Source organism: Rattus norvegicus, chromosome 10 (assembly GCF_036323735.1).
Source record: "Rattus norvegicus strain BN/NHsdMcwi chromosome 10, GRCr8, whole genome shotgun sequence".
Lineage (NCBI taxonomy): Eukaryota > Metazoa > Chordata > Mammalia > Rodentia > Muridae > Rattus > Rattus norvegicus.
The window spans coordinates 68,558,628-68,572,665 of record NC_086028.1 but is presented as its reverse complement, the minus strand read 5'-3'; the positions used below and the strand labels follow the sequence as shown (position 1 = coordinate 68,572,665).

General features: G+C 44.0%; 1 protein-coding gene and 1 non-coding gene across 2 annotated transcripts; both read right to left on the bottom strand.

The window, feature by feature from the left end:
* Nucleotides 1-2,438: 2,438 nt before the first annotated feature.
* LOC120095481 (U2 spliceosomal RNA) lies at nucleotides 2,439-2,629 on the bottom strand. Its single transcript, XR_005490944.1, has one exon. It is a non-coding gene; the product is annotated as a U2 spliceosomal RNA (small nuclear RNA).
* A 4,440-nt stretch (nucleotides 2,630-7,069) lies between these two features.
* Slfn4l1 (schlafen family member 4 like 1) lies at nucleotides 7,070-10,495 on the bottom strand (the record flags this gene model as incomplete). Its single annotated transcript, XM_039087855.2, has 2 exons — nucleotides 7,070-10,036; nucleotides 10,432-10,495. Coding segments are annotated over 2 exons (678 nt in total), but the record flags the coding sequence as incomplete, so codon positions are not given.
* Between the last annotated feature and the right edge of the window lie 3,543 nt (nucleotides 10,496-14,038).

The window sequence follows — 14,038 nt, the reverse complement described above, 5'->3', positions numbered from 1 at the left end:
TAGTCAAGCACCCGTAGCTAGAGAGGTTGTAGGCCAGGGAGGAGAACTTACCACTGCCTCTTTCAGAAGCGAATATAGTCTGTTTTCTCTGTATCCTAATACAGAGAGGCAGAGATAGTCCTCAGCCCTCATCAAAGAGGGGTAGTAGACGGACTGTCACAGAGATCTACAACTGTTCAGAATACGGGTAATAAGGAACTGGAGGTGCCACCCCCACCTGATACAGCTGCAATACAACCCCTAAATCGAAGGCTTCATGGCAAGGGGGTGGGGCAGGAAAGTAAATATACAGATGAGAAATAGCTAATTTACATCCCCTAGACACAACAGGGAAGCTGCACTCATGAACTCCCTACATGACCAGCATAGGGACACCAACAGTTTGACCTGCTAGTGGGCAGGGGAAGTCCATATGAACCTACCCTTAGACAAGGAGGGCAATGGCTGCCGAGCCAGGGAGAATTGGTTGCCCTCGGTCATGAACCGCCACATGGGTTGTCTAATCCCAAGAGGTCAGCCCCAAGTATATGCACATATGAGCAAAGCTAAATGGACTCAATATGTTTATATACATATATATATACATATACATACATATATGTGCATATGTATACACACATATATGTATACATGTAAGAGTAATACTTTTTTTAAAAATGGTGACTGTGGGGGTTGGGGATTTAGCTCAGTGGTAGAGCGCTTGCCTAGGAAGCACAAGGCCCTGGGTTCGGTCCCCAGCTCCGAAAAAAAGAACCAAAAAAAAAAAAATGGTGACTGTGAATTTGGGAGGGGGAAAGGGAGGGGCAGAAATGATGTAGATGCAGTGTATGGCTTGGCTGTATCACTTGCTCTGTCCCACGAAACTTCAGTAACTGCCACGTGCACAGAGGCTGACTGTGTGCTGTCAGCGTGAGTTTGCTCCTTTGGACTCATGCTGGAGGCACACAAAGAGCGTGGCCCAGATGAACGAGAAACACAAAAGCAACCTTAACTCAGCTCAGAGCCACATTCAAGTCATTCCAACTAGATCAGCCGGATCCCAACAGATTGTAGATATACAGATGGGAAAATAAATACCGTTTTCACAACTGAGATCTCAAGGTTGTTTTGTAGCAGCAACTGGATGGATGCAGGGCAACTCTCTATGCTACAGCACAGTCTTCACAGAATCCCTCTGGGTGACTGCACAGCACACTCCCTGGCCGTGCACTGTCAGTCTCTCAATTGGATGTACGTGCTATTAATTTTAAAAGGCAGGCACATAGGCATACAACCTTTTCTTTTTCTGGTACAGTCACAAACACCCAGAGATAGGGTTGTTGGGATAAAGGGGTGGGATGGAGAAATAAGCTCCTTATTTATATCCATGGGAAAGGGCACAGAATATTCAGTCGTCACAATTGTTAATTTATAGCTTTGGTTGGTGGTGGTATTAGATTCGCTTTTGACCCTAGTGCTGAGGGTCAAAGGTAAAGCCTTGTAGTGCTAGACAAGTCTCTAACACTGAGCCATACCCCTAGTGCTTCATTAAAAAAGATCTAATTTATTTTTAATTATGTGTACGTGTGTATGTAGTTACATATGAGTGTAATTACAGTTGGTTGTGAGCCACTGGACATAGGTGTTGGAAATTAAACTCAGGGCCTCTGAAAGAGCAATGGCCTCCTTGAGTGGAGCAATGGCACTGATGAGTGGTTTAATCTCTCCATGCTCTAACCCCTACCACCACCTCCAACGCCCCGCCCTCTCTCCTCTCCTTTTTTGAAACAAGGTCTAATTATGTAGCTGCCAGGGGCTAGGATTGTATGCCCGTACCATCAGCCTGACAAAGTTGTTCTTTTTTCCTTGTTTTTGTTTTTATTTAAATAAGGAGGGGAAAACTGATATCAGCATCTGATCATAAAAATTGTGTACTCACGTCTCAGGAACTCTTGACTCTGCAAAGGAGCATGTGGTAGAGCTGTGACTAATCGCTCCAATTCAGAGCCTTAAAGAAGTGAGTTGGACAATTGTGGGCAGAAGCGTGAATTACTTAATCTTAATGTTGTATAAGAACAGTTTTAGAGAAAAGATGATACTGTGCTGGAGTGGGACTTTAAAAAATTACTTAAAAATAAAGTTTAGCATAAAAGGTAATGTGTTTTAACCGAGCATGGTGCTATATAACTTTAATTTCAGCTTCTCATACGCTGTAGATTTTATCACTGAGTTACAGCCCAAAACTTGTGATCTGCTTGTTTGTGGTAAGGAAGAGCACTAGCAAACCTAGTATGTTTTCTATGAAAATAGTATATTATATTAAGACCAGGGCTCCTCACGAGACATAATATTAACCTTATAGCTCCTCACAGATAGAAAACCTACCCATACACATAATATGGTTAAGCAAGGATCAGATGTTACAAGTCTCATTTTTTAACTTGCAGTAGAGTCCCCCGGAGGGGTGCACCGTTCCTGGAGGTACTGCAATACCAGGTCGATGCGTGGAGTGGACGGAGCAAGCTCCTATTCCAACTCCTAGTTCCAAAAATCCATTTAATATATTGTCCTCGGATAGAGGACGTATCAGATATTAAACTGATAAGAACAGATACTACACTTGATCTTAGCCAAAAGGCCGAGAAGCGATACTTTCCCAGTGTGCCACGCTCGCACCACTAACTCACACACACACTTTACCCTCATGGTCAAAACACTCACGCGCCGATAAACACAAGATCAACATCAGCTCCCAGCTTCTATCATGCCCACGACCTATATACCACAAAAAACCTGTGAAATCAAGACTGAAAAGAGAAGTTTTCGTTGCTCTTTTCTTTCCCAGAGTTCCAGGAGACAGCGCCGTGTCATTTGCATGCCCCGCCCAGCGTGCCGTCATCCTTCCAGCACTGCTGTGGAATACGAGCCGTCGTCCTTCCAACTCTGGTCTGTGCTGCAGGATTATCATCACAGTGCTGCTGGACAAACAGACTGAGGACCTCGGTGCTTCCAGGTTCTTCGCAATTTTTCAGACATAGAGTTGACAACACCCACCACAAGAGGTTCTCTACCCCCGATTCCTCCTGTTATCTAGTTCATTTTGCATCATGTCTGGACTTGAAAAGAGATTCATGATTGAGGGGAGGGGGCCAGTGCTCTCCCTTCCTGAGTGTGACTCCTGGGAGGACAAATTCTGATCCGCTCAAGGGGTGGACAGAGCCTTGGGAGATGGGCTTTCTTAATATCAGCTCCTTTTCTGTAACTATTGCTCTGGGGTTTTGCCCTTTACCTTTTACCCCTTCGTTCATTCCTTTCCTTGGTCGTTTTGCCTATGAAGCCCAGACTGAATTTTCGGCGATCCTCCCTTCTCAGCCTAGCTCAACAGTCGGTTTCCACTCTTGTACATTTTGAGATACAGTCTTTTTGTAGAGCCCCGGCTATCTCAGAACTTGCTATGTCAACCAGGCTGGCCTCAAACTCAGAGATCCTCCTGGGGTGGGCCACCACACCTGACACAGTTCCTTTCCTTTTTAAAAAGACTGAAACTCGTTTTTGGTTGGGCCTTATGTCGAGGACCTTTAATCAACTCCACAGTCTGGTGCATAGGGTTACCCAGCGTTCCAGGCTAGCTCTGGCTCCTTAAAGTGGGGGTCGCAGGAAGGATGTGGTAAAGTTCACATACAAGGACATTGCTCAGGCCTCAAGGTTATTTTCTGTGTTTCTTTTCTCTTGCTCTCAGGGACCCCTAGGGTAACAGAACCCTAGACCTCCTGTCTTAGTTATTATGGTTTTATTGCTGTGAAGAGACACCATAACCAAGGCAACTCTTATAGAAAGTGTTTAATTGGCGCTGTCATGTAGGTTCAGTCCATTATCATCATGGTGGGAAGCATGGAAGTCTACAGGCAGACATGGTGCTGGAGGAGCTCAGATTCCTGCATCTTGATGCGAAGATAACTGTAAGGAAACTGTGTTCCACTCTGGGTGTAGCTTGAACATAGGAACGTTCAAAGCCCGTCCCCAGAGTGACACACTTCTTCCAACAAAGCCATACCTGCTCCAACAAGGCCACATCTCCTAACAGTGCCAAGTATTCAAACACATGAATCTGTGGGGGCCATTACTATTCAAACCACCACATCCTTAGCAGACTTTAGCACAACTGACTCCATTATGGAAGGGCCATTCAAGCTGTAAAACTCAGTATGGAGACAGCACCAAAATGGAAAGAAGGACCTAATTTATTTTAATAATTATTAAATAGTTTATTTAATAATTATTTCCACATGGTTCTGGGAAAGTCTAAAACCCTACTAACGATGCTTTATAGCTCCTGCAGTTCTGCTTCTGGCTAACTGTTCTTGTTAACTGAAATGTGTCAATCAGGATTTGGTTTTTGTGCTTAAATGCTCACCCTGAAGAAGGCTCGGTGTTCCCCTGGGATCCTGAACATCCAGTATAGTCACTCGCCCACTAATAAAGACTCTCTACTGGCTTAAAGCCATGTCTGAGCAGTCTTCTTTGGTGGCTACCCCACCACATTAGAACATTATTCCTCTCACACTGGTCAGTTTCTACTGTATAAAGAGGCTCCTTTCTGTGGGTTGCCCTGGTGTTGTTTGTATTTGATGCTAATTATGATTCCCCAAAAGGGGCTGCCTAGGATGAGAAGTGAATCACCATATTCAGGTGACTTCATCAGAACTCTCTCCCCATTTTAACTTGTAAAATAAAAAGCTAGAGCTGATGATTGGGCAGGAGAAGGGAAGGTGGAGCTGAAGAGTTGTGGGGGTGGGGTGGCGGGGGAGGAAGATGGAGATGAAGCACGTGACCCAGAGGAGCCACAAGTTGTAAGGGATCTATCTCCTAGCTGGGGAATAGAGTAGTGTAGCGGTAGATCTGTCCAATCTAGGTGCACAGCTTGTATTCATATCATTTGAGTTGTGTTTTCATTGCACGGGCTTGTCTGGGTTGGAGAATTGACTGCAACAAATTGACGCCCAACATATTGATTAGAACTCAACTAACCTGGGCTGGAGAGATGGCTCAGCGGTTAAGAGCGCCCGACCGCTCTTCCAGAGGTCATGAGTTCGATTCCCAGCAACCACATGGTGGCTCACAACCATCTGTAAAGAGATCTGATGCCCTCTTCTGGTGTATCTGAAGACAGCTATAGTGTACTTATATATAATAAATAAATAAATCTTAAAAAAAAAAAAAGAACTCAACTAACCTGAGATAGAAGTTCACTGCCCGCCCGCCAATAGGGCTCTGGCTTCGATCTAGGCTGGAGCAGTGGTGGATTGAAAGCTGACTGGGTCTGAGGAGTCTACAGAGAACTGCAGAGAGGCTCCCTCCCTAAGCCCCAGGTAGAGAGCTACAGTCAGGGGCAACAACCCAGCCTGGAGCTGGGCTTGAGCAGCGCTGTGTAAGAATCACAGGGAGGTACAAGAGAACCTGGAGCACAACTTCCTGCGAGGTAGTTTTCCGGCAGTCACAGTGCCTGGGCATCTAAGTCCTGGAGAATCTTTCTGTGTTCATTTCCCAGTATCCCCCCACATCTACACAGGAAACAGACAACCAGACTGGATCTCCGGACTTCTTGTTTGCCCTGCCGGTTGCCTGAGATCAGCACACAAGCAAGCCCTGCTAGCTGCAACCCAAAGAGGACTCAGCCCCTCCCTGTGAATAGAAGAATGGGAGAGAACTGCAGTGTTCTGAATCGAACAGTAGAGGGAGACAAAGGTACAAAGGGCTCCAGATCAGGTAATACATTGATACAAAGAGAGATATATAATCTTTTGATACTTAAAGATGAGAAACATAATAAATATCTTTTGGGCCTTATGGGGTGATAATTTGAATGGTCTGACAGGGATGGATTTAAAGGAGATGGATACCTTATCATTTACCAGTATTGCAATATTTATTCTCTTGATTTACTATGTCTTCTCAAAAGACAGAGCCCTAGATAAAAAAAATTCCCTGCCTTAGAAATGAGATTACAAGTAACACTAAAACTGAAAGTACAGGATTTTACAGCTCAAAATAAACAACAGAAAGAGGAGGATGAAGTCTGGAGATAGAAGCTGAAAGAGATGCTAGAACAGAAATTTCTGAAGTTCATGGAGGAGTCTGAGCGACAGGGAGAAAAGCTTAAGGCTTGGCAACATGGCCTAGAGGAAACACAGGAACTAAAGGTTCAGGATTTTACAGCTCAAAATAAGCAACAGAGAGAGTAGAATGAGGTTTAGAGACAGGAGCTGGAAGAGACGCTAGAAAAAAGAATTTGACAATTCACAGATCAGACTGAACAGCAAGGAGATGGAGGTTAAAATCTGGAAGCAAAGCCTAGAGGATAATTTACTAAAGGCCAGCAAATCAAAATAAGGCAGATGCTGCAATATCAGAATTACAACGTAGAGAGAAGCTAAAATTATGGAAGTAGGGCCTAGAACAGAAGATACAAGACATTATGGAGCAGCATGAACAACAGAAAGAGAGATCTAAGACTTGGCAGCGTGGCCTAGAGGAAACACTAGAACTGAAGACACAGGAAATTATAGATCTTCTGCCAGAAGAGGCAGGAAAATGAAAACAATGATAGAAGACGGAGCTGGAAAAGATGTTAGAACAGAACATGCAACAGCTCACAGATCAGACAGAGCAGCAAAGAGAAAATAAGAAAGTTTGGAAGCAAGACTTAGAGAATAGCTTTTTAAAACTAATCAATCAAAAATAATGGACAGCAGACTATCAGAATTGCAATATAAAGAAACATTCAAAATGTGGAGGCAGAGCCTTGACCAAGAATACAGGAGCTCAAGGAACAGGAGGAGCGACAAAAGGAGAGAGCTGTGAAGGGGCTCAAGACCCCATATGAACAACAATGCCAAGCAACTAGAGCTTCCAGGGACTAAGCCACTACCTAAAGACTATACATGGACTGACCCTGGACTCTGACCTCATAGGTAGCAATGAATATTCTAGTAAGAGCACCAGTGGAAGGGGAAGTCCTTGGTCCTGCTAAGACTGAACCCCCAGTGAACGTGATTGCTGGGGGGAGGGCGGCAATGGGGGGAGGGTGGGGAGGGGAACATCCATAAAGAAGGGGAAGGGGAGGGATTAGGGGGATGTTTGCCTGGAAACCGGGAAAGGGAATTACATTCGAAATGTAAATAAGAAATACTCAAGTTAATAAAAAAAATTAAAAAAAAAAAAAAAAAGGAGAGAGCTGAAGCTTGGACACAGACCTTAAGGGAGGGATTTAAAATCACAATGAAGGAAAATACTAAGGTAGAGAAAGAAGATAAAATTAGAGAAAGCCAACCAAAGGTTATTAGAAAACAAACTTTAGTGCATCCGATTAGTGTATAACAAAGACCTCCAGACGATGATCATCCACAGGGTTATGAAGAATTTGAATGGCAACCCATGGGTGTGTTAGAACTGAGGAAATTTAAGGAGAGTGTCACTAATTTTGGAATGCATTCGCCATTTGTAAAACGAATTAAAAATAGAATAATCCCCCACGACTGGAAAGATATGGCAAGAGCAATACTAGAGCCTGCTGCGAATTCACAATGGATCTCATGGTGGAGAGAAGAGGTGAGGGAGATAGCACGACAGAATAGAGCCAGGGGTAGAGAGATTTCCACAGATAACTGCTTGGTGAATGTCGCTTTGCTGAGGTAGAGGTGTGGGCTGTATATGATGAAGAAACTCTGGCATTGTGTCGATTGTCAGCCTTAAAGGCCTGGGACAAAGTCGCAGAATCAGAGAAAAAACTTGAACCATTTACTCAGGTCATACAAGGTCCTAAAGAAACCTTCCCTGACTTTTTACAAAGGCTGACCTCAGCTGTGGAAAGGAGTGTATCAGACACAGCAGCAAGAAAGGCAACAGTTGAGTCTTTAGCCTTTGAAAATGTGAATACTGAATGCAGGGAGGGAATCAGACCACTGAGGGCAAGGTCAGCATCAGTAGATGAGTGGATTAGACAGACAGCTGATATCGGATCTTCTCGCCTGATATAACTGTAGTAGAAACTGCCCCTAGACAGCTAGAGATGACCCAAGATTTCAAGTGTTTTTAACTGTGGTGAGCAGGATCATCTCAGACGTAACTGCAGGAAAAAACAAAGTGATACTAAAAGGGCGCCTATGCCTCCTGGAATATGTCAACGATGTGGCAAAGACCGACATTTGACCAGGGAATGTAGAGCAATAACAGATAAACGGGGCCACACCCGGCCAAAAAACTCCCAGGGGGGCCTCTCGCAGGCCCCAATGCCAGGCAGGGAGAGCTCTCTTCCTCAGGACAATTAAACATCACTGCTTCAAAAACACATGTCCTGAGACCAGACAAGGCTGAGATAAATTCTATAGACAATTCCAAAAGCCTCAAAGGGAACCAGAAATGAATATTTTGGCAAACTTCTATAGAGGATCAAAGGCCAAAACGTTGGTCTCTAGTGTTAGTTCTTTAAGAGAATTTGATGATGTTTTGTAAAGATCATTTATTTTAGAAACATATTAAAATGGTGGAACATTTGTTTGGCGTCCAAAGTTTGGTAAGTAGAACTTCCCAGATCAAACAATGAAACTTCATCGAAGAAAGATACAGACAGAAGAATTGTATTCATAAAGACACAGACCTGGGAACAGAGTAGATAAAAAAAGATGTAGATTTTAAAAATAAATCATACTGATAAAGAAATAGATCAAAACAGAAAATGTGTTTTTCTTTAAGACAGAATGTACTCTAATCGCAGAAACCAAATGTATTTATTGTCTAGTGTCTTTGGTCTTTTTGGAAACGTCCCATATTTAATATATGCCATTGTGAGCAGTCTCCCTTTAGTTTTGATATAATCAGAGCCTTGCCTCTGTGATTTTGGACATGTGGAAAGTCCTTCTTTGGGTTGTAAAATACAAACCACAGGTTTAGCAGTGATCACACACAGGGCTGAGTAGCAACACTATGGCTAACGTTGCCTTATCCTACCGCTTTCTTCGTCATTCACTTTGGGAACTTCTCTTGGAAGAGTTTCTTCTGTGCATTAAAGGCACCATGCATTCCATCAGAAAGAAGGACTGGCTGCAATGGTGGTGGTGGACGGATAGGGACACTTGGCTTTTACTTGTTTGTTTGTTTGCATGTTTTGAGATAGGGTCCTTTGCATAGCCGTGGCTCTCTAGGAACTCTCTACCTAGACGGGAATGGTCTGCCTCTCTCCAAGAACTGGGATTAAGGGCATGGGATTAACGTGCCAAGATCAGGGACACATTTTCAAAACCATGCTTTATCATTGCCTTCTCGAACAACCAATCCCTTTCCCAGAATTTTTTTTCCCTGTGTAGTTATTCAAAGACACATTTTAAAATATTTTTTGTAGAATCAGGAAAGACTGTCACGTATATAAAAATATTACCATACCGCAGTCATTTTTCATGTAAAGCACGATTTATGACATTCTTAACAAAATTAACTATCCACTGGTACTTGTGGAAAGTTTCAGAGGTAAACTGTGTGGGGACACAGACTGCATAATACTTCAGCAAAGCCTTCTCTAAGTCCCTTACTGTCTGGGTTGTCAGATAATGTTTTCTGGGGTAATGTATTTTCGAGCTTGAATCATAAAGAGACACTGCCTTATTATGACACAAGTATGTTATCTTTGTGGTAATGCCTACTTTCCCAGTGCAACCACTGAGATTTATCAGCGTCTGCTTTAGTGTTAGGGCAGTTTGTTTATAATAGCCCTTTAACTTAGCGCCTAGTTCCCTCAGAAGAGTGCTGTCATCCTCCAGGTCTTCACCTCCCAGGACAAAGCCATGCAGGGTCAGAAGACTGTCCTGGGAAATCTGAAGCACATCCAAGATGACTCCCTGCTTGTCTTGCAAGGGTAGATCCAAAGCCCACCTCTTAGTGATGACCAGCGTTCCATTAGGAGGCGAGTCCAACTGTGCCCAGAGCAACTGCTCATGCGCTTCCTGTGGTGAGAACAGTTTCCCGCAGAGGGCTTCTGGAGAGCTTATCACCTTTCCAGATATAACTAGACAAGAAAAGAAACACACCAAATTATCACTGTGGAGGAAATCCATTTTGTCTGTCTCCATATGACCCAATATTACACTTTATATGTGACATGTATATATTACATATTGCTAGGTACTGTCTTTGCTCGCTCTGTCTCTGTCTCTGTCTCTGTCTCTGTCTCTGTCTCTGTCTCTGTGTGTGTGTGTGTGTGTGTGTGTGTGTGTGTGTGTGTGTGTGTGTGTGTGTATGATGGGGAGGGTTACTGTTTGGGACAAAGTTACTGGAAGGACTGAAAACAAGTAACACTCCCAGTGCAGGAAGCCTGGAGACACGCTTCAGCACAGAGCCCAGCTGAGGAAGGAGGCCGGAACCTAGTCATGGCAACCAAGGTAGGCAGCCAAGTGAACCTACCTGGAAGGCCAGCACTCTGCTGAAGAGCATCAGGATTGTCAGGACAGCAGCTACGGGGACTGTGTGGCAGTCACATCTAGAGAGTGTGGATCCTAAGTGCGTCACTAGGAGTGAAGCCAGGACTGCTTAAGCATCACCATCCTGGAATTGGCTCTGGATACTGACCTTGAACTTAGACACGTGCACACCTCTGTATCCTGAGTGCTGAGATTTAAAGCCTGTACCACCACACCCGGACCTAAACTTCTCTTTATCTTGGAAATCGTTCTGTACCAGGCTGGCCTGGAACTCAGACATATGCATGCCTTTGTCTCCTGGGATTAAAGGCATGTATCGCCACACCTGGGCAAAACTTCTTCTTTAATTCCTCTCCACAAGATCTTTATAAGCATGGCCACCATTCCTCAAGATCTGGATCAAAAGCCTGTGTCTCCAGCCGTAAGATCTGGTTCATACGTGCCCTCCATTTCTGGATTGTAGTTTATTCCAGATACATGTCAAGTTGACAACCAAGAATAACCAACCCTTGTCAATTTGCCACAATATCTTGTCACTGCATGTCCAAATTCAAACAATAAATGGGTTTAATAGTTCCTAACATGATATAACTATCATTTCTTCAAACAAAAATCCATCAACACTAAGCTTAGCTGGGTGGGATCTTGTCCCAAGGTCACAGCTCCCTCAATCTGTCCATCTCCTTACACACAAGATTGAGCTCCACTCTTCTTCCTGGTACCCCTTTAATACTTCAACTATTCTGAATTCTTTCTAAGCTTGATCAAAGAGATCTTCATAAGAGTAAACGGCAGGATAGTGTCTATGCTAGGCTCTTTTTGTCAATGGCATTAAAGCAAATCTCCTCACTTGACCCTCAGGAACTCTTTAAACAAGGGTACAAAGCAGCTATTTTGATCACCAAAATATCACAAGAACAGTCTCTAGTTTACATACTAAAATTCTCCTCTGAAACAACTTGAGCTAAGCTCCCACAGTCCAAATCACTCTGGGCAACACTTTCTTCCATGCTTCTACTAGTATGGCCCATTTAGTCTGAACCCTAACCCTAACCCTAATCCAAGGCTTTCCACAGTCCCCAAATCCACATCCCTTCAAAGGTATGATCATGCCTATCACAGGAAAATGAATGGAACTGAGGACTATAAAACTTGGAGTGATACAGAGAGACAAATACTGTGTATTTTACTCTCACGCGCAGAATACAGCTTAAAAAAAGATGTTCAACTTTATTTTTATTTTATGGACATTGATGTTTTGCCTGCATGTGTGAAGGAGTTGAATACTTTGGAGCAGAAGTTACAGACTGTTGAGAGCTGCCATGAGGATGCTGGAGAGTAAACTTGGATCCTTTGGAAAAACAGCCAGTGTTCTTAACCACTAAGCAGTCCATCCAGCTCCATAATATAGCTTTTAAAGGGTATTAAGGCACAAGGGATGAAAGACCCCCGGAGCGGGGAGACCCTCACTCAAGTCTTGGGATGACGCGACCCCCAAGAACTCACACAAGACCATCCTTGCTGTAATCAATGAGGTTTATCAATAGGAACCAGTGCACTGGGGTCGAGACTCATATTCCACGCAGGGGCAGTGGAGTTCGACCCCGAGAGGCTGGGAGAAAGGGTATTTTGAAAGACTACCAGGGTAGGGAAGACCCCCACTCAAATCTCGAGACAACGTAACCCCCCCCCCCAAGAACTCACAAGAAACCAGTCTTGATGTAATGAACAAGAGGTGTATTTGAGGAACCAGAGCTCTGGGGACAACACGTATCTCACACAGGAGACAGAGGAGTCGACCCGAGCCCAATTAGGGGAAGGTATTTATAGGGAAAATTACATAGGTAGTTGGCAACAGTCACACAAAGCAATTTCATTGGTTTGTAACTTGGGCTCAGTTCAACTCTAGGCCACCCTGCTTCTGGGGCAAGCTGACCCTAATTCTCGTTTTTCTCAGGACTGTTGAGTCAGGCCTTATCGAGGCCAGATGGTTTGTGGTGGCTATAGCCAGGCTACATCCCCAAAACATGTTATGTTATTCTTTGCTGTGAGGTGTACTTGTCCTTACAGCAGGGTCAGTGGGGGATAGTTTAAAATCTTTATTCTTTCAATTTAAAGGGAGAAACCATAACCCAAGGGGGCAGGGATGGCATCATTGGAAAGTGTGAAGAATACCAGTGAAAAGTCACAAGGAGAGACTCTCTGTTTCTCAAGATTGTTTCCTAGGAGAAGCTGCTTCCTGCTTCTCAAGACTGTTTAATTTTATGGTCCTAGTTCCTGGGAGAAGCTGCTTAAACCAGCAGATGTAATTACCTATTCTATAGTCCTAGGAGAGGCTTCTTGGAACACACAGTTCTGAGGCCTAACCTGTTTCTTCTGCTCTAAACTTTGTGTCTAGGGGGGCAACTTTAATACTTTTACCTTTCAGGGAGACTCTGTAGGAAGAGGACTGTCATGTGAGTGGAGGAACAAGACAGAGTAAAGAGGAGCTCCATGATCAAAGGACAAACACTCTTTTCAGTGCAATTAGCACCAATTAATATGAAAGAGGCTCATGGGATTGGAAAAACATCACCATCGACAACACATCAACTTTCCCTCTGACTTCGTATTTGAGGTGTTTGGAAGCTGTCTTTGTCTTTGCCGTTTGAACGCTAGGGGGCACTCACTGCTAAAATGACAAATACAGACCCCCCACCTCCCAGGGTAGGGATTATAGAGAGTTGGGAGGATAAGGCGGGGCATCACTGGTGACTTGGCCAGTATGAAATAAATGCAACTTTCCTTGTGGGTCCACTGTTGCGGGATACTCTTCAGGAACTCCCTTGTCTCCAGGAACTGAGTTTGCAGGAGTCCTCTCAGTGCTGTCCCAATGTTGTGCCCAGATCATGAGAGAGACCACCAGGAATCACAACTCCGATGCAAGCACATGAGAGTCTTTCTTCAAGCTCGGTCTTGAGCCACAACCTTCCTGATGCAACAGGAGAGGAGAGGAGCTCCAAGACCTAGGGGAAGGAGGTTTATAAAGGAAAAAACAAAACAAAACAAAACAAAACAAAACAAAAAAACCCAAAAACCCCCACAAGCAGGGGTTTCCAAGCCTTGGCATTACAATAGAGGGTAAAGGAATGTTGGCCTTTGAGCTAATTGGTTTACAGCATCTGGTTAAACCATAGGAGGGCACATACACCAAAAAGGAACATCTTTACCTGGGAACAAACTTAGGTTTTCTTAGCCACTCTGTTGTTATCAGCTAGCATGTCTATTTTGCAACTGCCAGAGACATTTCTTGATTTTCTCAGACCTCAAGGATGGGGGCCATGCCTGTCTAAGGGCAAGTTAACTTAGAACTGAGTCTTTTTTTTTTTTCCCCAGAGCTGAGGACTGAACCCAGGGCGTTGTGCTTGCTAGGCAAGTGCTCTACCACTGAGCTAAATCCTCAACCCCTAGAATAGAGTCTTAAAAACGAAATGAGGTTTATTCTTCTTCCTCAGCCCCTTCACCAATGTGGGCACTCAGGACTCTTTTGTAACTCTTTGAAGATGTTTCAGGGAGCTGTGTGTGTTGTTCTTAAATTTTTTGTAGGCATA